The sequence below is a fragment of the Anser brachyrhynchus genome, assembly GCF_964034855.1.
Source record: "Anser brachyrhynchus genome assembly, chromosome: 8".
Classification (NCBI taxonomy): domain Eukaryota; kingdom Metazoa; phylum Chordata; class Aves; order Anseriformes; family Anatidae; genus Anser; species Anser brachyrhynchus.
This window is the reverse complement of record NC_137702.1, coordinates 21,912,542-21,935,565: the sequence shown is the minus strand read 5'-3', so window position 1 is coordinate 21,935,565 and position 23,024 is coordinate 21,912,542. Positions and strand designations below refer to the sequence as shown.

The 23,024-nt window shown below is 60.8% G+C and overlaps 2 protein-coding genes across 3 annotated transcripts in view; both read right to left on the bottom strand.

Moving 5' to 3' along the window:
* CACNA1E (calcium voltage-gated channel subunit alpha1 E) overlaps positions 1–13,348 on the bottom strand; it is a 115,387-nt gene extending 102,039 nt beyond the window's left edge. The window contains exon 1 of one of the 2 annotated variants that reach the window (XM_080601972.1): positions 8,873–13,348. The gene's annotated coding sequence lies outside the window, so the exon portion shown is untranslated. Of the gene's footprint in view, positions 1–7,727; positions 8,225–8,872 lie in introns of those variants that run through there. The other variant, XM_080601974.1, reaches the window with a different exon arrangement.
* A 135-nt stretch (positions 13,349–13,483) lies between these two features.
* Positions 13,484–17,512, bottom strand: IER5 (immediate early response 5). The gene is made up of 2 exons (XM_080602004.1): positions 16,968–17,512; positions 13,484–16,202 (listed from the first exon to the last, which is right to left on the bottom strand). The coding sequence occupies exon 2, from the start codon at positions 14,832–14,834 to the stop codon at positions 14,088–14,090; it is 747 nt and encodes a 248-aa protein (XP_080458130.1). The 5' UTR covers positions 14,835–16,202; positions 16,968–17,512; the 3' UTR covers positions 13,484–14,087.
* Between the last annotated feature and the right edge of the window lie 5,512 nt (positions 17,513–23,024).

Here is a 23,024-nt window from a genome sequence, read left to right as displayed (position 1 = left end):
ACGCAGCCCTGGAGTTAGGCGCACAGACGTTTACCCACTGGTGTTTTCTCCCCCCTGCTTGCGTCTGAGCTGTTCGACTCAAATCTGAGCCGTTTCTCAGGGTCTGTCTCACAGCCCAGTCAACACGGAGGGAGCCGGTGCCAAAAACCCAGTTCCTTCGGATCTGATTGTTTGTTTTCCTCCCTTTCCAGTTTGGGATTTTTGAAAGGGAGCCATGCGAAACCAACTGCTCGCTGTTCGCTGCGAAGCCTGGGGCTGCGTTTGTCATTTGCCCGAGGATAGGACGGATGGAAAGGGAGTTAGCTCCTCGCAACAGCCCTGCGCCTGCACACGCTGCCCCTGGGGCCGCCGGCTCCCCCAAAACCACCCCAAACACCGCTCCAGCATCTCCACCTCCTGCCCCCTTCGTCACATACTGCTAACACTGCTGGTGTCTCCTTACCCAAAATGTTAACTCGAGGCAGTCTGAGATGCCTCTATAAAACCACTCTGTGATGCTCCTCCGCTCACAGGAGCACCGCATGGATCCAACAACTTCTTACCCTCTTTAAGGTCTATCGATGTTATTCCTACTCATGCCAAACAATGCCTAAGCCTGCTGTGAATTAAGCCTGGCTTTATCTCAACAGCCAAGTCAACATCTCACGTTTCTGCCTCTGTGCTAGGCTTGCAGGCCAGCAGAGGATGAGCATGGTCTTTTGGGGCCTTTTTTGGGGTCTTCTGAGTAGCAGCCAGCCCATCGCGAGAGGAGCTCTTTGCAGAAGCAGAGCAGGGGGGAGGACACGGCGTGCTGCACAGCCTGCCCTGGTTTCCCCCATTTCTCCTAACCCTGGGCAGAGGCAGCAGCTGGGCTCAGTCTGACCCCAACCTCCAGACAGGGATCCTCACGAAGCCCCAGAGCCACACGACACCCCGAGTACCTCCACCCAACACCCCAAACCTCCGCAAGCCGAGATTCCTTCACCTGTTTGCTGGGAGCCATTCACACGCAGCATCCCTCCCTCCCACCCCGATGCCCAGAAACAGGCTGAATTTCACCCATCCTCTGCCCAAGGGATTGCCCTGGAGCTCCCCACGGGGCAGCAGCAGCCACAAACCCACCGCGCCCAGGTCCTTAAGCAGCCCCAGCTTTACCCAAAACACCAGGAAATCTCGAGTCCCCCCCCAGCAGAGCCAAGGCTGGGTGAGCGACGCACCCATGGGTGCTGGTCCTGCAGGGAGCACCACGGCACCCCACCAGGCATCAGAGCTGGCAGCCCCCGAGGCTGCTGAGGCTTTGAGGCACGGCTCCAAGAGGCAACAAACAGCAATATTAGCAAAATAACGCTGAAACAGATCCAAACAGGAGCCTCCTGCCAGCAGGCGGGGAGGGCGTCTCGCCGCAGGGGAGCGCCCGGAGACGTGTATGAGCAGCGGGGAAATGCGGCGCTGAGCAGCTTTTTTGGCATCCCTCTCCTCCTGAGGCAGCTCGCCTCAATGCCAGGCACCGAGCAGTCTCTCCCCTACACCAAAATGTTTTTTTTTTTTTTTTCTCCCCCATTACAGTACTGGAGGGACGGGGCAGAGCCCTGGCGGCAGCTTCCCATGCATGGGTCTAGCCCCCATGCGCTCGGGTTAGCCCTCAGAGCAAGGGGGCTTTGAGGAACTTCGTATCCAGACCGTGCAGCCAAATCCAGAGCAAAACCATCGCCCTGCAGCTGTAACAGCACATGGAAACATGGTGCTTTTCCTAACAGAGTGACCAGTGCCTTCGCTGACAGGTCCCAGATGTGCCCCCTGGTTGCTGGGACCTGCTATGGGGACAGCCCATGGCCTCCCAGGCTCCCCCGGACAGAGGTGAGGGCCTGGGAGGTGGAAATCCTGATGAGGTCCAGATATGGAGCCTTGTGCACAGCCGGCTTGTGCTGGGAGGCCTCTGTGGTCCCAGCCTAGGTGAGAAATCGGGGTTTTAAGAGAGCAGGGGAAATGCAGGAATGGCTGGGGCCTGCAGCTGTGGCCAGCTGACAGGCAGCAGGAGCTGCCGCACTCATTTCCGAACCTAAAAACGCAGACACCTGGGCTGAGCCATAAACCAAGGGGAAAATAAACTGCTTCTCTCCCTTCCCTCCCCTCCTTCTGCACCCACCGGGGCCGCCAGACCTGCTGGGCTCGACCCTTCCCACCAGGACAGGGCCTCGTGGAGCTCCTGCGCATCCCCCCGGGCTCCCACCGCAGGGAGGTGCCCGGGGCTGCCCCCAGCACCTCTCACAAACCCCCACACCCATGGGCAATGAGGGGTGTGCTGGCAGCCTGACAACGAGCCGAACACAGCCATCGGACACCGAGCTGACAGCTCGGCGTTGGGGAAGGCAGGGAGAAGCTTCAGCTTGGAGCCCTGGGGTGCCAGCCTGCTCTGCCGCCCGGTCCCCCCCCGGTTCTCCCCCTGCAGCGCACGTTCGGGCAGCTTCAGGAAGGCAGCAAGGAGCTGGGGAAGCTGTTGCTGGGAAACTGTTCACAAAGCCTGGCTCAACGAGGCACCAAAAAGCAGGGGGGCTGGCAGCACCTGAGCATCCATCCATCCGTCCGTCCATCCATCCTCGGGTCACCGCTCCGTCACAGCCCGCCTGCTGCCAAAGGGTCACCCTGGCAAGACCGGCCCTGGGGTCTCAGCCCCATTCCCGTGGTTTCTGCCCCCAAACCGCAGCGCAGCCCATCTCCACGTCCCTCCGAACTGGAGGGAGAATTAAAGGCATGAATCACTTCCTCCCCAGCTTCTCCGTTATCCCCACAGCAAAAGCCCAAGGGGCACATCCATTTCCTTTCCCTCTGCCCTGCAACGAGCACCGAGGGGGGCACCTGAGCTCCTCCTCCCCAGCCACCAGCAGCCAAGCTGTGCCGACGCCCTCGGGCACTCAACAAAACCCTTCAGAACAGCTTCGGAGCCAAAACCACTTGTGATTTTGTGATCTGGACGTGCACGGGGCTCCATCACCCAGATGGGGAACCCCCTTGGGTGGCTTTAGCAGGGGCAGAGCCCCCAGCACGGCACCAACCCAGACCCTACCCTGCTGCTCCATGCCTCCCAGCCCCACATCCCCAGCCTGCGCTCAGGTCCCAAAGGATGCTCGCAGCCTCATCACCAGCCAAAATCCCTCTGGAAGCCCCAGCCAAGCTCGCAAAGGCAGCAGCACCAAGCACATCGGTGCCTGGGGTGCACACAGCCCTGGGCATCCCAGATCACCCCAGTGAAGCTGGAAGCCTGGGGATTTCAGCTCCGGGAGCACTCTGAAACGCAGCTCCGTCTCCATACTGAATAATCACCTTTTATTTGCAGCCTGAGACAGCCGAGTGCTGAAATGCTGCAATTTCCTAACGGGAAATCTGTTTTGTCAGCTCACGGAAGACTAAATTGATGCAACCCAAATCTCCGCCCGCCTCCCCTAAGCACGTGGCCTCCCACCCAGCTCCTCATCGGGAGGCAGCCTACAGGCTTCGTGGGGCTCAGGTGCCAGCCAAAACTATTTCTGTCTTGCTCCACAGACAACCACGTCCAAAAAAACAAAAAAAAAAAACAGCTTCTCAGTGGCAGAGGAGGTCCTCATCACGACACCAGAGGATGTGGCTCACTCCACATCATAGCTGGCATCGCCCCCAGCTCTACAAAATGTCCAACTAACCTCAAAAAAGTCTCATTGCAGCAACCAAATTCAATTTAATCTTCAAAAGTAGGATTTTGGAAGTCCTTAGGAGAACCCATGGCAGAAGGCTTTCTGCACTGGAGGTGTTCCTCCAAGCTGCAGGTAGTTTACAGCAAGAATCCCAGAAACGGGACAGGATTTATGTTTTTTTGACTTTTTTCGAGTGCTTTGGCCCATAACTCCCTCGGCAGGAGGTGAAGGATAAATCAGCAGCCTCGTGAGCCATAAAGGGGGCTGATTCATCAGAAACCAACGGGGAGATGCAGCACAGGAGAGGAACGAGCGACGGACATTTGGCGCACCCCAAATCCCTCCCTGGGGACCGCGGGAGCACCTGGGGCACGGGGTGGGGACAGCAGGAACAGTGGTGGCAGGCGGCACCTCCTGCTGAGAGAGGCGTGAAAGCCTCGGGCACCCGATTTTGGCACGGCCAGGAGAGGCTGGGAAGAGGAGGCACATGAACAGAGCACGAGACCCGGAGCTCAGCACGGGTCTGCCATCTCCACTGCAGCAGCAAACAAACAACAGCCCTGAACGCGTGCCCAAGCACAATGAGTTTAGAACAATAGATCTGCTCTTGTGCCTATTTTTTCAGGTGCAGTATGTAATTAACCTGCGGGACTCATCCCCACAAGGCCAATTGAGAGCAAGGACTCGCTGGAGCTACAAACAGAGCAGTGTTCGTGCGCGGTGAAGCACCCGAGCTGGCCAGGCAGGGGAGACGCATCCCCCCATGGACATCCACCTGAGTCTGCCCCGGGCTCAGCACCCCCACCAAGGGCACGGGCTGCGTGCTGCTTCACCAACACAGGGGAAAACAAAGGAGATTCAGCACCTCTTGAGAGCTCCAACAGCTGCACCTGGTGCCGTGAGTCACCCTGAGCAGAGCTGCGAGCAGATGGCACGAGGGGACAGATCTTGGAGAGGATCACGGTGCCCCTTGCAGCACGTTCACTGCTCTGGGGCAAGGGAAGGCCAAGCCTTGCCCTGTTTCCAGCAGCTCTGGCAGCGGAGCAGAGCCTTTTGTTGTACCAGCAGTCATTTTGAGGCCATCTCCGTCCCCCCTGCGGTGCAAGCCGGCCTTGTTATATCTGCAAGCCAGAGGTCTGCATCCTGAAACAGCCTCTGCCAGGGATGGGCAGCTCTCCCCAGCATCAGAAGGATGCTCCAGCAGGATCCCCAAATACCTGCGTGTGCCAAAAAGCAATATCAGGAAAACAAAGTACCTAGAATTGCCCTTTTGGAGCAATTTAGTCCCTGCTCCAGCAGCCTGCTGCTCACTGATGGCTAGGGAGCACAGAGGGAGGGAGGAAAATTGTGAAATGCAGCCTTTTGTTTTTTGGAGGTGGCGTTTTTCCTGGGGGAAAGCTGGTGCTGCTGGCCCATCTACCTGGCCACGCAGCGTGGTGCTGGCCATCCCAGAGGGCAAGTAGTGGGAGCTGCAGGCATGGCCCAGACCTGCCCCGCTGAGGAGCTCCACGAGCAGCCGGCAGCATCTCACACCTCACCCCTCCTGAGCACTGCCGGCGTGCAAATGCTCCTTTTGGGGTGCAATTTGCCATGCAAGGCAACGTGTGCCATCCCAAACAACTCCTCTAAGGCTCCTAATCACGAGCTATGGCAGCAGCAAACGAGGACTTGCTTCTCACTCGCAGAGCCAGCAGAACAGCCTCCAGCATCCCCAGCCTGCTGAGGGCCGATGCCGCCGCCTCTGAGGACCCCAGAGCACAAAAGCAAGCCTCTGTCGGAGCCAGACCACACGCCAGCAGTGCCAGCAGGAGGTGTGGTAGCCCCACAGACACCCGTGGGCAGCGCAGAGCTCCCCTCCCACCACGGCCAGCAGCACGTGCATAAACAGCAGGTAAGAACAGGGCGAGCACGTAGGGATGCTTCCCCAAAATGCTCCCCCAGGCTCACTGGCACTGAATAGCCCTCCGGGCTATTTCCTGTCTGGAATTTTTCCACCATGTTCTGAGCTCAGATTAATTATTATTATTTTTTAAGCACCCCCCAGCAAGGAGCCCCACTGCCTGCCACCACCCCACAGTCTGTGCACGTCTGGATCCTGCTGCAGCCCCACAGACCTCACTTTGGGGTCATGCGATCCGCCTGCATCCTCCCCGTGCCACCAACGTCCTCCAAAAGGACCATGGGGCTCAGCAGCTCTCCCCAGACAGCCCAGTAACTCTCCCTGCGCCGGGTGCCGCCGGCTGCTCCTCGAGACACCGCATCCCTCAGAGCCGCGGCTCCCCCGGGGTCTGCAGGGCAGGACAGGAGCAGCGAGGAGCCGGCAGCGACAGCCAGCTCTACAGCTCCAGTAAGAGGATGAGAGAGTCATTAATTCCCATCAAATCACTCTACGCCCATGAGGTTTTTGTTTTATTACTCTGGAGATGGCAGAGGGTAATTTATTGATCAAAGCAGGAGGTGCTGCTGGAGAAGCGAAACGAACGCTGTGGCTCCGTGCTCACGGAGCCAGCTGGCAAGGGGTGGGAAGGTGCTGGGGGAGGAGGGCAGGGAGACCCACAGCAAGCAGGATCCTACATCAAAAAGGGCCGGGAGCAATGCCTGGAGCAGCCGTGGGGCAGGTTTATGCCTGGCAAGAAGCTGGGGAGCTGCCGGTGGTGGGACGTCCCCAGGCAGGAGAGCAGCATGAGGCTGGAGAAACAACGTGAGCAGAGAGCCTCAAGGAAAAGCTGAGTTGTGAGGAGGTAAACAGGAGGCAAAAAAGCCCCGTGCAATGGGCAAGGTCCTTTAGACATGGCTGGGGCCATGGATCCCCATGTGCCAGCTTGGCCACCGAGGAAGCACCACCCAGAGCCACCCAACCTGCCCCAGAGGGCAGGGGACATCAGTTCACCCTCTCTATCCCAAAAAACAGCAGAGCCAGGTTCTTGGGGCACTCATGCAGGATGCAGGCTTGCCATTTGACTGCATCAGCCCCAAAACCGCCCAGTCTTCACCCAGAACGATTTTACCCAGCCCCCAGACCCCGCAGGCACCCCGCTGCAGGGCCCTGCGTGCCATGGGAGGAGGCAGGCTGGAGAAAACCAAAGGGCTGCTGCCAAGTGAGCAGAACCACTAAATATTTACACAGCCTGCCATCAGCCCCCCGGCGAGGAGGTGGCAACCGTGCAATTTCAGCACAACCAGCACAACAATTTTTTGCGTAGCTAGAAGTGCAGGGAAATTACTTAACCACAGACCCGAGGCGGGGAATTAAACCGATTCGGGACAAAAGGGGAACAGCGCGCCTGGGAAGCAGCCTGCGTGCTGGGGTTTGCTCTTCGGGAGGCACCGATGTCCCCACGGCACACGGGGGCCCCTCGCTGCTGCCCTAACAGAGGCAGCATCGGGGGGGGGGACCCCAGGAGAGCAAGGTGCGGCAGGCGGCTGCTCAGGCAGGGCGTAATTTCTCCGCCTGGAACCGAGCCAGGGCTCGGGGGCTCACAACGGAGCGGTGGCTGCAAGGTGGCCATTAAGTGGGGCCTGGAAAGAAAGCGCAAATAATCCCTTAAGAGATGCCGGCTCGCCGTGCCAGACGCTTAAATGCTACAACAGCCGCGTGGAGGACGCCGCTCTGCGACCAGCGCCACGGCCACGCCGGTGACAGGATCACCGTAACCGGCACGGCACACGGGACGGGGCCCTGCTGAAACCAGGGGCAGCCCCACAGGTGCATCCGATGAGCCCAAAACCCAGCCTAAGGAGGGAACGGGGAGAGCAAAGCACAGCGAGGTGGGCACGGGCACAACAGGCGTGCCTGCGATGGGGCGAGGAGCAGCACCTCGGCCCCACGAGGGAGCGGCACGGACACACCGACACGGGACAGGAGGACAGAACTCGCTCCCTGCTTTATCCCAAGGGGATCTGAGCTGCTTGCAGCTGAGCAGAGCTCGGGGTTACGGCAGCACAGGGGCAAACGCCTCAACTCCCTCCGCTCCCCCCACATGGAAGCCCCCAGGGCCCAGCCCACACAGCCACATGCCCCCAGCACGGGGCTCTGCCCCAGGAGCAGGGCACCCAGCGCCTTGGGAGGCTGAAGCTTGCCTGATCGCCTCCTCCCAGCCACAAGGAGAGCAGGAGGTGCTGCTGCAGGCCAGCCAGCCCTGGGCAGAGCAGGGCAGCTTCTCCTTACGCAGCCCAGCCAAAAAAAAAGCAGGGAGGAGCCCTGGGCTGAGCTTAAATACCCCCTGGCCCCATGGGAGGCTGGGGGGGAGCTCCAGGTGGGGTAATTGATCTCCTTGTACCTCCGGAGGGAAGGCAGGGACGTATCCTGCTGCCTGCCCCAGCGAGGATAGCATTTTTCTGGCATTTACACAGTGCCTTTGCTTGTCTTCAGCCCAGAGCCTCTTCTTTGGCAGCCGCTTTCCGCATCCGTGCTTCCAGCAGCACAAAAAGAGCCCCAGCTCCCCAGAAATCACCAGGATGGGTACCAGGGGTCCCGGGAGCTCGCCCCGGGGACCGTCACGCTGAGGGGTGGAGGCAGAGCAGCCCCCCGAGCCCTCGTGCTATGTGGGTGCGAGGCTGGAGGCCCAACTGAGGAACCAGGGGTGCTCCAGGGACCCCACAGCACCCTGCGGGGCCCCGGGGTGCTGGCTGGCAGCGCAGCAGGCAGCCGCTCGCTGGCAAGCTACTGCAGGCCTCCACGAGAGGGCTTTGCTGCACAAGGAAAGGAAGGAGGAGGAGGAGGGCTGCTGCAGCCTGCCTCCAGCCCCGCCGGCTCCTCTTCTCCCACATCCCCGAGGAGCAGCGGGCAGCAGAAGGACGTCGTCAGCCCGGGCTGCGCCCAGAGGCCCTGGGGACGTCGGCGCATCGGTGGTGGCACCGCGAGCAGCCGCCTCTCCTCTTCCTGCAGCCTCCTTCGGGCAGCTCCGCAGCAGACGCAGGGACCAAGCGGAGCCAGCAGGGTGCTGAGCAGCACCCCGAGGCGCTGGGTTCCCTCCAAGCTCACCGACTGAATGAATTCACCCCGATCCCCAAGCAGCAGAGGCAACTTCTTCGGGGTACGGCTCCTCCCGGCCTCCCCGCTGTGCCAAGGACCCCCAGGGACACTTATATCCCCCCTGGAGCAAACGGGGTGGGCGCCGGGGGGGTCAGGTCACCGCTGCAGGCACGTGGAGCCCGGTAAATCCAGCGGGGTCCCCACGTGGGAGGGCGGCAGCGGGCTTAAAGGGCAGAGCAGGACGACTCACCGCCCGCGCTCGGTGGCTGGAGGCCGACGGGGATTTCTGTCCCCTGCTGCTCAAAGAGCCACTTCCTCCTGCTGGCTGCTAGCGAAACCCCAGCCGGGCTCGGGATGGGGCCCTGGCTTAGCGAGGGAGGGGGCATCCTCCTGGCTGCAGGGGGATCCCTCCCCGGCTCCGCTCCCTCCTTCCTGCCCTCCTGGCGTTTCCGAGCCAGCTGTGTCCTTCCTGCCCTTCCCCGCGCTCCCCATCCGCTCCTCCACTTCCCTCCCCGTTCTCCTTTCCCCCCCCCCGGCCCCGTTCGTGCCGTCCCGCCCGGGGCTTGCCAAAGCAAACAGGAGGAGAGCGGCCGAGGGCAGAGTCCAGCGGCGGGCAGCACGTGGCGCCGGCGATGCCGAGCCCGCGGACGCTGCGCCCTCTGCGGCTTTCCCCTCGCTGGGCCGGGCTGAGGTCCCCAAGGAGGAGGCAGATTTGGGGCTTGAGCCTCCCGCAGTATTTTTACGGTGAGGTCTTTCCACCCCCCGGTACTGCTCGGTGCCAGGAAGAGCAGCAGTGGAATATTTTCCCTGGGGATTGTTTGTGCTCCTTCCTGCGTCTGCACGCACGGCGCTGGATGTGCCTCGACCTGTCCCGGGGCTCACATTAAGCCCCTGAGCTACCGGAGACGACAGCTGAGGTCGGAGGCGAGGAGGAGGAGGAGGAAGGGGGGGGGGGGGGGTGAAAGGATGTGGGGCGACGTGCCACGGGGTGACGTGCCAGAGCATCGGGCACGTGGAGGAGCCCCGTACCTGCCTCGCCATGCGCCTCGCCGCCGCTCCGAGCCCTTCCCTCCCCCTCTCCACCGCCAATAAATCACTCTGCCGGAGGAAACCAGAGGCACAAAACCTCAGCCGGAGCCTTTTTTTCCCCTGCCCTCCCAGGCAGCTCTGCGTTTCATTACCGCTCCCCCCGGGGCGGCGCGGCCAGGCAGCCCTCGCCCAGCCGGGGGGGGCCCCGCAGGGTGTGCGCGTCGGGAGCAGAAATTACAACCAGAAGGGACTTGTTCATCTTTATGCCCATATCCCAGCGCTCGCCCGGCCCTGACCCTGCCTCCGGGACCAGCGTTGGCCTGGATTTTCTCTTCTTCTTCCCCCAGCACCCCCCTGCCCTCCCTCTGGTGCCCCCCATGCAGCTGGGAGAGGCCCCAGCAGGCGCGCAGCCCCGAGGCGCTGGCCTCCCTCCCGGCTTCCCTCCCTCCCCGCAGCTCTCTCTCCGGATTCCTGAGCGCTGACACAGCCCCGGCAGGATGCTGCAGCACCGAGTCCGCACCGCCTGCCCCGGGCAGGGGAAGGACGGGTGGCCGAGCCGGGTCGCACCAGGCCGGGAGGGCACGGGGAGGGAGCACCCGGAGCCTCCGCCGAGCCTCGGCCCCTCTCGGCCTCGCTGGAGGGGAGCGCTGGCTGGCAGCCGGCCCCGGAGGCGTGGGTCCGTCCCTGTAAAGGCCGAGGTGATTCACGCCGTTGGCACGAGCGCGTACAAATCCTCCTCTCCCTCCAGCAGGCATCCCGGTGAGAGCGGCGGCACCGGGAGCTGCAGCCCGCGACCACCGGCGGCCAAATGCAGCAGGAGGCGAGCCGACGCGGCATGCCTTGTCCTCCCCGGGCAGCCCTCCGCTCCTGTCTGCCCCAGGGGCCGAGCTCCGAACAGCCTCCTCCGCCGGCTCCAGCCCCAGCCCCAGGCGGAGGAGCCGCTTCCAGCCATCCCCGCGGCCCGCTGCTATTCCGGGAAGGCGAGCGCCCTGCCATCCTCCCGTTAGGTCACATCCGCCCAGACCCCGTGGGGCACTTTCCATAGGTGTCGCCCTCTCTTCCAAGTGATGGAAGTTTTTATTTTTATCTGGCTCATTCACGTGCTCCTGCTTCTTCCGTCAGCGTTTGCAGGGGTGGCGGGTTTGGGCAGCGAGCCTCTCCCCCGGCCGCTTCCCCCGTCCCTTCTCATCTGTCCCATCCCGTCACCCGCACCTCTGCGGCCATCTCAGCGCGGGGGGACGCGGCCAGGGATCGGAGCAGCGTGATGGAACAGATGAATTCGGGAAAGCAGCCCCTGGTTGTATCAATGGGATTGTAGGAACAAGGCAAGACGCTGGGAAAAAAAAAACAAAGGCAGAAAAACCGATACCAAAACTAATTCAGCGTGGTAATTACGAGTCTGTTTCGATTTGAGACTCATTTTCCAGCGGAGGCGCAGACCCCTCTGCGACAAACCGAAACGTACCGGCGGCTGTCCCGTCTCGGCCGTGTTTCCCAGATCCCTTCAGCAGCAGCCCGTGGCTCCCTGGGGACACGCAGCACACCCCGGGGCGGGCGGTCCCTGCCGAGTCCCGCAGCCTTTTGGGAGCAGCGCGCGGTTTGTCTGACCAGCGCTGCTCGCAGCAGCCCCCGCGAAGCAGAGACGCTGCTCGGCGGAGGCTCGGGAGGCGAGCTGCAGTTCGCTAAGCGAAGCCCCGCTGCAGCTTAGGCAGAAAATCTCCAGCCGGGAACAATTGGGGCATACCACAGAGCCGCTCCCGCCCTTGCCCGGGGCCAGCGGGGCCGCTGCAGCCCTGGGAACGGCCGCCTGCTCCCGGGGCACCCGGTCCCTGAGCTTGGGCTGGGGGGCAGCTTTGTTCCCGGGCGCTGGATTTACGCCACGATTCTGGGGTTCTGCTGCTTCCAGCAGGGCACGGCTTCCTTAGCCCCGCACGTGTGTTATAAAACACACCAGGGGAACACGCGAGGAGCAGCCCCAGCTGGCCTGGGTCCTTCGGGGACACCGCTCAGCAGCTGAAAAACAAGAACCTGCTCACGCTGCGAGCGCTGCGCAGCGCTCCCGCCAGCCAAAGGGAGCCGCACTAGCATCGCGGGGCTGCCCTCGCCGCGTGTCGGAGGCAGGCGGCCACGAGGCTCTTGCACAACGCCTCTGGGAGGTGGGACAGATACGAGCGCCGCCAGGCGATGCGTGCCAAAGGGAAGTCGGGCCCCGGCCGCGTGGGGACCCGCGAAGCAGCTGGACCAGGCGCCCAGGAAGCCTTCGGGTACGCGAAGCTGCTCCTGATCACCTCGCTGAGCCGAGAGCGCGAGCGCCCCGAGCCCATGGCAGCGCTCAGGGAGATGCTGCTGGCAAAGGAGCGGGACCAAGGCGCTCCCCCAGGCCTTGGGAAGGAGCTGTGCTCATACAGGAGCACGAGGGCATCGCCATCCCCTCACCCAAAGGGCAACCCGTGCCCTCCGGCAGGGCTGGAGGGAGAGGCCGTCCCTGCCCCCAGACCACGCACCTCCCACCTTTCTCCTCCTGCCAACCTCTCATGACAAAAGTCCCAAATTGACTTCCCCACCAGACACCAGGTACAAATTTCAAGGAAAATCAAATGAAGATGGTAAGACTTGGGCTTTTCCGCATGGGAACCACTACCTCGTGCCCAGGCTAGGAGAACTCCCCCCACGACACCCCAACCCAGACGGCTTCTCCCTCATTCTTCATTTCCTAGCACTTCAGGAGGACCAAGCCCAGCACTTGCAGCTGCCACAGAAACCAAGTGTAAAAATCGCAGCCTGCCCCGTGAGGGTATGGCGCTGCTCCCATTTCATCCACGTAAGAGAAAGCGAAGAGCTGAGAGGCCGTGCTCGTCATCGCTCACCTCCCAGCCTGCTCCCCAGCTCTCCCACCCGAGGTGGGCCCCGATGCCCGGGGAGATATCCCGGGCTGCATTTCACAGCACGACACGGAGGGCACACACGAGCCTTCCTTTACTTCAGGAGATGTAATCTGCAGTGGAAGAGTTCATTAATTAGGAGCAGAGAGGCCTCTAGTGAATCTCCCAGCAAGAAGCAGGAAAAAAAATCCCCCACAATTCAGTCTAATTACAGCGCCCTGGGGCGCTCCACAGTCACTGTGAAGCACAGGCCAAACTTTTCTCCCCACCCTTAAGAGCAGGAACTTCAACCCAGTTATAGCTTTACCGATAGCGAGAAAAATAAATAAAAAATAAAGCCCCGGTACTCGTCGTCTTAACTCTTCTGCAAGTAGCAACAAACAGGAGGTACGGAGGAATATTTTTGGCAGAGCGGCAAGCGGCCAGGCGCACAGCCTATGTCCGGGAAGTATCAGCTCACACGCCCCCGGCCCCGGACCTTTGAGCGAGGAGGCGGACGCCAGCCCTTGACCCGGCCGCGCTGGGACTGCGCCCAGACATGTTTCGGGGACCCAGCAACCACCTCCCACCCAAACCAAGCGAACATCAGGTACTTTCTAAGCAAGACCTCGAGTGCTACCGCAGCTCCGTGCCCTCGGCACAACTCCACCAGCAGCCCATGGATTAACAAGCCTGCGCCAGGCAGCAGGAGCGCTCCGTGCTCCCACCGAGCCCCCTCTCCCCGCTCAGGAGCGGCCAGAGCACCTGGAAGGGCCCCCGGCGGCCCCGACAGAAGTTCCCTTTCTTCCCCGCTCCCAGAGGAGCTGGACTCCAACCCACCCCGAGCCTCTGGCGAGGCAGGGTGGATCCAGCCACAGACATGCAGCAACCACACCCTGCTGCTGCCTGCCCAGCGCCCCGCGGCCCTCCCCCCGGAGCCAGGCGGGGGCACAAATAGGGACTAAGGCTCATACAGTCGAAAATATTTAATACGTGTTGTACACGTAGAAATTACATTTTGTACAAAACGAGATACATCACTGAAGAATACTGTACAAAACCCCTACGGGAGCCCCAAGCCTTTATACAACAAAGACCAGGAGTTACCGAGCCTAACAAACAGGCTCAAGGACTTTCCATCAGAGCATCTGTAAACTTTTTGTAAATTCTCTCGATAAACACTTTTAAAAAGCACCATGTAATAGTTCTGACCTAAGCCTTTCCAAAATAGAGACTTTATTCAATAAACTTAATACTTTCCAAGCTTAAAATATTAAACCGACGGGAGCGCCCCCAGCGTCGGCGCCGGCCAGGGACGCTCCCCCCGGGGCGCCGGGGAGGGCGGAGGCCCGGCCGGGAAGGGGAATTCCGGGAGGGCAGGGCCGGGGGCGCTCCCAGGGCGGCTGCCGACGGCCGGCTCCCGGCGAAGGGGAAGTGCTGCGGCCCCGCGGGCCTTCCCGTGCGGCCGGGAGGAAAGGGGGGAGGGGGTCGCCCCCGGGCCCGTCTGTCCGTCCGCCGGCGGAGGGCCGTCTGTGCCTTTTCCCCGCGGAGGGGTGAGTCCGTGCGGCCGGCGCGTCAGAAGGCCACGATGGCCGTGCTCCAGGGGTTGAGGGTCCGCAGCACCGGCTCGTCGCAGCAGATCTGCCCCGGCTCGCTCGCCGCCTCGGCGGGGGTGGCCGCTGCCGCCTCGCCGCCGTCAAGGGGCGGCCGCCGGCGGCCCTTGGGCTCCTTGCTGAGCAGTCCCGAGAAGCTGGAGCCGAAGATGCTGATGAGGCTGGCCACGTTGCCCGTCTCCATGTCCTCCTGCTCGCCCTGCGGCGGTGGGGGCGGCGGGGGCGGCTCCTCCGCCTCCCTCCGGGGCTTCTTCACCGGCGAGCCCGCCTGGCCCCTCTCCGCCGCGCTCCTCTTCCGCGGGCAGTGCGGAGGCGGCGGGGCCGCGGCGGCGCTGGCGGCGGCACAGTCCGGCCGGGCGGCCTCGCGGTTGACCTCGCCGCCCGCCGAGGCGCAGCAGCAGCAGCAGCCGCAGCAACAGCGCCGCGGCCGGGGGCCCTGGCAGGCCGCGCCGGGCAGCCTCGGGCCGGCCTCGTCCTGCGGGGGCGGCGGCGGCGGCGACGGCGGCGGCTCCTCGGGGGGCCCGCAGGCGGCGGGGGGCGGCTCGGGCGGGCAGCCCGGCTCGCTGAGGTAAACCTGGCGGGCGCTGCGCAGCACCAGCGACACCAGGAGGTTCTTGTGCAGCTTCAGGCCGCCGCGCTGGCCCCGCGCGCTGTAGATCTTGCCCAGCGAGATGCTGACGATGCGGTGCGCCTCCAGCTTGAACTCCATGGGGGAAAACGGGGGGTGTGGGCCGGGGCCGCCTCGCGCCGGTGCCGCCTCGCTCCGGGCCCGCCGCTCCGCTGCGCGCCGCACGCCCGCGCTCCGCCCGCTCTCGCCGCCGACTGAGGCGAGCCCCACGCGCGCCGCCGCCTTTTATACCGCCCCCGCTGCGGCCAATCAGGGCGCCCCGCCGGCCGCTCCGACCAATCGCCGGCCGGCCCCCGCGCGCCCGCGCCGGCCAATGGCGAGGCGGGGGAGCGGGTTCGAACGCTCGCCCCGCGGAGAGGGCCCTTAAAGCGGCAACGCCAGGGGGCGGCAGGGGGTGGGCCCACACCGACCATAAACCTGGGAAGAGGAGGAGGAGGAGGAGGAGGAGGAAGAAGAAGAAATAGAAGCAGCAGCAGCTGAGTCCAGGGGCAAGTGGGGACAGTGACGTGTTTTCTCACAACCTGCCCTTTGCAAAGCATTCCTCCCCCGCCAGCCCTTGCTGCCACCCAAGGTGCACCCAAGCCTGCAGTGGTTCTGCAGGGGCACAGAGATCCACAAGAATTTGGGCCAGAAAAAACGAAACGTTTCTGAGAAAAAAAAAAAAAGGAGAGAACAAGCCTTGTTTTGTGCAGAACCAAAGTTTCGCTACTGGCCTCGAATGTCTTCTGGTGCTAGAGAAGGAACTGGCGCTGGCTGGGGAGGCGGAAGCGCGCCTTTGGGTGCTTCAAGGAAAACGTGCCCAAATTTTGGCCAGGAACCCAGCGGGAGCTTCCAGGGACAGCTGAGAGCCTCTCGCAGCTCCTCTGCCCACGGCCAGCTGCTCCATTTCCCCCGTGGATGAGCTTCGGGGCCGGAGCAGGGGCCTCCCTCCCCAGTGAGCCACCACCACCCGCGAAGGAGGCGGCACAGAGAGGCAAGAAGTGAAAGGACGGGCCCAAAATTAAGGAAGTTAAATGTGCTGCCCTGGAGTATCGGTTTCTATCCGCGGAGTTCCCGTCCGACACATGACAGCTTGCTGCCATCTCTTTCTTTCACGGGGACTCACCCCCAGACACCCCAAAACAAGGCAGCCGGGAGCGGGACCCGCGGCCGCTGATGGGGGCAACGCAGAGGACAAGGGGAGCTGCTGCAGGGTGAAAAAGGGATGCTATCATTTCGCTAGGGGGAAAAAAAAGGAAAAAAAAAAAAAAGAAGCAGGACTTTTTCACTGCAGGAATTTCTCGGCCGCCCCGGCACGCTCCATGCCAGCTCCATGGTGAACGCAGCTTGTAGCCTGGTCATGGCGTCCCGGCGGGCAGGGTTTGAGCCTCCCCGACCGACTCCTGCCTCCATGCTTCACTGGAGGGGGCTGCTTCCACGTCCCAGCTTCCAGGAGGGACAACGGGGTGGCTGGTGAGAGCGGTAACAAAAACCAGGTGAAGACTCGGCCGCAAAAACATCGAGACGCGGTTGGCACAGCGGGAGCCTTCCTGCCCCAAAACCCCAAACGCGTGTTCTCCTCCTGTCGGAAAGCCCCAAACGCTGCTCCGGACAGAGCACGGCAGCCGCCTTTCCCCTCCCCGCGAGGCTGCAGAGCAAAGCAGGGCAGCGGAGCAGGGCTTTCCCTCCCACACCCGGCGTGGGAGGCCGGAGGAACGCGGGCCGCGGCGGTGGGAACCGAGCGCCGCCGTCTCTGTCCTCGGCTTTCCGGACCCGCCAAACCTGCTCCCGCGCCTCCGAGGGCCAGCAACACCCTGGCCTGAGCCCTCGGGTCAGTCTAACCAGCCGGGGCAGGTCTGAGCTCAGATATTTGGGATGGCAGTCACCGCTCCTCGCCCACGGCCGGCGTGGCTGCCTGCCGCCGGTGCCCGGCTGCGCCACGCGGCGCAGGCTCGTGTCCCTGGAAAGCGATGCCAAGTGTTTGTGTGGCACCAAACGGGACGCCCTGGGACCCCTGGGCCTGCTTGCAGGACCCTTTGTCCTCAGCAGAGGTGGTCCTAGTAAGAACAAAGGCACGCGTTACACATCTCGGCGAGGGCACTTCTGATGCCACCCGCCTGACTCAAACGCTGATGAAGAGCAGCGGCTCACAGCCGCTCCACGGCCAGAAATAAAGCTGAACGCGGGCAGGCAAGACCCGGCACGGGGAGCTTTGCTGAGTAAGAGCTGACCGACCTGTTCTGCTGCTCGCTGCCTCATCCCAATGACACGAGACGACATTTCTCACCCGCGGCCACAGCCGCCGAGGCTGCAGAGGCTCCGAGGGCGCAAAAAGCCCTGCCCGACCCCGGCTGCGTTTCGTGCCCTTTGCGAAAAGAAGCGGGGCCGATGGGGCGGCTGCTTTCTTGGGGGGAAAAAACGTGGGAGAGGAGCTTTCGGCCAGCCCTTTTAAAGCAGGCAGTGTTTTGGTGCTGGCTTTTCCCTGCTTTTCCCTCCCAGGCTGATGTCACGCGTTAGTAAATTGGAGGCAGCGTCACATGGCAGCCTCTGAGGTCAGCTCCCGCTCCCGGGGCTGGCTTTGTTGTCCGGCTGTCCGGCCGTTCAGTCCGTCCGTCCGTCTGGCTGTCAGCCCCCCTGGCTCCTGCGCGTGCACCCGTCAGGACACCCACGGGGGGGTCTCCCTGAGGCGCTGGGTTCCCACGAGAGGAGGCATCGCGTCTGTCCAACCGTCCATCTGTCCATCCGCCCGTCCGTCTGTCCATCCATCCGTCCATCCATCCATCCGTCCGTCCGCCCGCCCGCAGAAGGACCATCGTGTGAACCCCCCCCCCCCCCCCCCACGTCCCCCCCAGGTCACCGGGGGATAGGAAAAGGAGGCGGAGGAAAGGGTGTGACGAGAGGCGCTCTAATCTCCGCGTGTGATCTGAGGAGGCTGGAAGGGGTTTGACAAACAATTAACAATCTCCTCCGGCTCAGCTGCTGTTTCCTGAAATAGCCGGGGCCGGGGGAGGCGGCGGGGGCTGGCAGACAAAGGTGGCCCCCGGCCGCGAGCTGCGGCGGGCGGGCAGCGCTGGCGGAGGAAGCCCGGGAGGCCGAGCAGCGGGGAGCCCACGGCCCCACCTGGAAAGGAAAACAATGCGAGATAAAAGAAGCTCGGGACAGGAAACAGCTTGTGGTACAAATAATAATTGCAGCGGGCTGCGCACGCCGCCGATTTATTTTTTTATAGGCGTTTAAATCTGCCTTCGACATCAGCGCCGGGGACTCGACCGCTGCTGCCTCGCGGCTGGGAGGCCTCATGAAAGCACCGGCAGCGTGGGCCGCCCGTGGCCGGGTGGTTTTCGCCGTCTGAGAAGGCAGAAACCCCTCGGAAACGGGGAGGGAGAAGGTCCCGAGGGCCTGGTTGGCAGCAGGAGGCCGGCCTCGGGTCGCCCCGGCCATCTGGCGCGCAGCGTGGCCTCGCCGACCTGCCGCGGTGGCGGCGGGGCTGCGGATGTGGTTACCGAGATCCTGTTTCCACAGCGGCGCCGGCCCTCCGGCAGCCAGCCCCGCGGCTTGTCACCAAATGTGCGCCGGGCCCCGGGGAGCCAGCTGCAGCCAAGAGATGGAAAACCCTCACGGCGGGACCGCCAGGGAAAGCCGGGTCTCCTCCTCGAGGCACGGGATGAGGCTGCTCATCGCTTCTCTGGACTGTCCCAGCACTATTTCATCGCATCGTCCCCCTTCGCTTTGGTTCAGGACGGGATTCACGAGCTAGGCTCTTGCTGGGATGAAGACGGGAACGGGACGCCCAGATGTCTCCCACCAGCAGTGGGGCTGGGACAAAAGCCTTCACGCAGAGAGCTTCCTCAAGTGAAAACAGAGTTTCAGGGCGACTAAACCCCTCAGCAGTCCCAGGCTCATCCCCCAGGGACTGCTGACAAAAGTCTACAAGGACACGGAGGAACATTTCCAAGCAGGGATTCGTGCACAGCCCCAGCCCGAGTTCACTTCTAGATATCTGAAAATGAGCCATTTGTGCCAGACCACCGCAGGGTTCAGGAGGAGGAAGAGGCTTGTTTGGGGTTGATTTCCACCCCCAAAAAATCGATGATTCACGCAGATGCAGCCTCAGCCTCCCGCAGTCGGATGTCAGCAGCTAATCCCCCAGGGTTCCCAACTGTTCCGGTTTATCCGTGTTTGAAGATAAGGTCAGGAGAGCTCGGAAACATCCCAAAACACAGCGAAGAGCACTAACCGCTAAACACCGCCGGGTGAAAACCAAACACAACACACAAGCGAAACAGCGAAATCAATACAAACGTGAGGCTGAAGGAGAGGAAGCAGCTCCCTCAGCTTCTGAGAGTGCTGATGTACCTGCTCTGGAAACCACAGCAGAGCGTGTTCGTGCAGCGCAGCAGCATGCTAGAAAGCAAAGGGTTTTTCCAGGGTTAAAAACCCCCTTCCCATCAGCAGAGATAAGAGTGCAGATACCCCAGACGGGCAGGACTCCCTCCTACACATCTTTTTCTCACAGTGACCTGGGATTTCCCCCTTTCCCCTCTGCACAAACGATTTAACATTTTCCCTTTCCTCTCCTCTCCTGAAGACCCGTGACCCAGACCCCTTGACCATCAGAAATCCTGCTGCTACTCCTACAGCAACCTCTCCAAACACAAAGGGGGAAAAAATAAAAATAAAAGAGCCCCACACCCAACTATCAGCTTCTTCAGGCAGCCATTTCCCTTGGAAAAATGTGGCCCCACATCTTTCAATGTTTTATGAAATTGGCTTTGGTTTCCTGGGGAAAGAACGCATTTATTTGTCCGGGGTTTCCTATCAGACAACCCTTCTATTGTAGTCCACCTTCCTGTACTTTTTTTCCTCTCTGATATGGCTGTAGTGGGCCCTGTGCCATTTCCAAAGAAGTGCAGAGGACCGTGGCCCGTGGCTCTCTCTAACCCAGCGAAGCAGATGGAGGCTGCCTGGTCTCCGGGGAATAATCAGGGCCACGCTGGGATGCAGGTTACAGACAGCCCTTCGGCTGCCCCTGCTTCCAGCTCACCGAAAGCATCGCCGGAGCAGTTCGCTCCGCCGCCTCGCCTCGAGGGATGCGCTCGCTCCTTGCCAAGCACAAGGCAGCCTCGGTAGTTTTCACCTGCGACCCGGCGCAGGGTTAAAAATCACACGTTAATTGTGCAAACTGCACACAGAGCCAACCAAAGTCACAGCTGAGCACACTGCGGGGCAGGCTGCCTGCCCAAAGGAGTCGCAGCCTAATTATTTTTTTTCCTCTCCCTGCGCCTCAATGTCACCTTCCTTTTAGCTGGCAGGCACGTGCCGGCTGCAGCCCTGTGCACATCCCGGAGCGCAGATGTGTCCTCTCTTCCTCTGCTTCCCGTTTAGGCGCGATGGGGAGGCTGCACAATGCCACACAGCTGTTCTCCTACGCCTGCTCCAGCTCCAGGCTAACAAAAGGGGGGTCTGGCGTCCACGGGACTTGCTGGCAGAATACACCACGCTTATTTAGAGTCCAAAGACACAGGGGAACTTCCACGTCCTCAGAGCTGCAACCGCTGAGAAGAGCAGATCGTCTCCGTGTCCAACACTTCTTCCTGCAATGAAGGGAAACTGCAAAACACAAAGTCTGTGCCTGCGCTGGCTCCCCCTGCTCCTTTTGATCTACGCCCCTCTCCTCCTGCAGGGACCTTCCTTGGGCCTCTGTGCCCTTTACCGGGGCTGACTCTGGCAGGGCCTGAGGTCAGGGAGAGCAGCCTCAGGACAAAAATCATCCTCCATGGACATGGCGATAACCAGGAATGGTTCAGGGTGAGGCTGTCAGAGGAAAGTTCCCTGTAATTTCCTCCTGGGATGGGTTCACTGGGCGTGCACACGGGTGCCCCAGACCCCCCATTTCACATCCCCCACCACAGCAGCACAGCTCCCGCTGTCAGCTGGAGTCGGCCCGGCCTCCTGTCACCAATCCACAAGGTAACGAGGGCTTGAGATAAGCCCTCAGCGCCACTGGCATCCTGCGGTAGGGAGTTCCAGAGGTTTGCCCTGCAAAAAAGTAATGCCACCTTTGCTCGATTGCATTTCTCGTTTTCCTCTTCATTAGGTAACCGTTTATTCAGGCACTGCGAAGAGGAAAATTAATTTTCTGCCAAATAACACTTCTTCTGAACAGTCATCCTGAATCCTCCATGAATTACCACCTCGCATTTGCTCATTTACTCCATACTTAATGGCACTGTGGACATTTTTGTCCAGTTGCCCAATCAGTCTCTGCACAGACAGACCTTTCACTGTTACGAACCCACGCGAGGGTGAGGCTACGGCACAAAACCAGCTTTTGCCGAACAGAGGGCACACAAGGGACAGCAACAGGAGGAAGGCTGTGACCACAAGGAGAGCTGCGGGCAGGCTACGCTCCTCCCCAGAGAGCAGAAAATGCAGCTGCAAGCCCAAGAAAACCCACTCCATCGGCTCTGCCTCACTTCACCCCTTGCAGACCCACTTCTTGGTGCCCCCGAGATCTTCAGTGCTGCACTGGGGTCACGTCTTGTGCCCTAAGAAGGCAGAAACCCCTGTGATTTACTGACATCTCCCCGCTGCCTCCTTAACCCATGTGCAGCCCAGTGCCTTCCAGCTCCTGCCTCTTTCTTGCTGGCCCTGCATGTGCGCCTGGGAGCCTCCAGCACCCAAGGCTTCTTCTCGGCAAGGAGCCGTCACCTCTTGGGACATTTTTTTCTTTTAATACCTCAGCCGCCGATGACGCACGACCGCACCTTTCGGGCCTTGTGTTGTCTGCCTCCTTTTCACTTCACAGTTCAGTCACCACAGGTTTCTAAAAACAACGCAACACCTAATACTTAGCCACAGACTAGTGTTTCACGTCAAGTTACCACAGGCTTAATCCTCTTCTCACAACCACCATTGAAAATCTTCAACAACTTTGACTAAAAATGCAAACCAGCAGAAAAAGAAAAAACACAAAACAGAAGCATCTGAAACCCGTTTGTGCTTTATTGCTTCTTCCTCTAGCTGTAAAACCTTGTCTGTGGGGAAAAAAAAAAAAACACCAAACACCTATACTTTTGCAAATTCAGATTCAAACCACTGCAGCTTTTCCCCCAGAAGAAAAAACGTCTCTTCCATGTCAAATGCATATTCTTAACGCCAGGCTACCAGCTAGCACGGGATCACACACACACGCACACCCCTGTGCATGTACAGACACGCCACAAGAATTTTCCCGATAAAACTTTCAGTGAACCCAGTTCTTCTCTGCAGACAGTTCGGATTTTGACGAGTTGGCACTTCTCGCCGCAGAAGCGTTTAATCAGATCTTTCCTGACCAGTTCTGCAGCTGTGTGCCACTTGCCGTGCGCTCCTCTCCAGCGAGGAATCAGCCGAGCACGATGAAAGCTACCGAAAAGCTCCCCAATGCTTCCGAGACAGAAATCGGAGCTTCTCACAAGCAACAGCAAAAATGTGCCCATTCTGAAAAAAGACAGCAGTGCAGTTTGAGTGGCTTTCATGTGAAAGACTTAAATAATTTGCTAAATCATGTAGATTAATTTCCAGCATCAAAGAAAAGGCTGCCTTTTTTCTTTCTGTAAAGTTTGCACCTTCCCTACGTTTCAGTACTGCCTCCTTATTTTCAGCCTTTGGCAGCTTTGCAAAACTTTACATTTTTTCACAGACCTGTAAGAACCATTATCTACGAAGTGAGTGTGTAAAGGATTCCTAGAATCTATGAAAGGATTTCTGAAACTCTTTGCTAGTAATTCTCAGAGGTTTTTCCCTGTTTCATTCACAGCCTGGAGAAGATTTCACAGGATGCTTCGTGAGAGCGGGTTGAAGTGCACAGCCGGTGTGCACCGAAGGGAAAGCACTGCGAATTGCCCCCGCTAGCCTTTCACAAGTGTTTGAGCAAACCTAACCCTGATAACCCTCGGTGCCCTGCTCAGCACACACCATGCCTTGAGGCACACGAGCAGACCACCTACGTAACCACCACAACCAAATCCCAGCACGAAAACCGACTCCCTGGGAGGCTCCGACACGCTTCGGCTGCCTCCGAGGGGTTTCGCTGCTGAGGGCACATGTTCAGGCACGGGAGGGATGTCTCTTTGCCACGGCGTCCTGTGCCTCCAGAAGTGGTTAGCACACAACGCCATGGGAAACGTGGCCTCTGCTGGGACATCTTCCACAGGAGGAGCCCAGAATTGCTGAGCAGCTCCCGGCTGACCCACACTCCCCTCTCCTTGCTGTTTTTCCTCCTCTGCCCAGGCAAGAAGGCCCAAACGA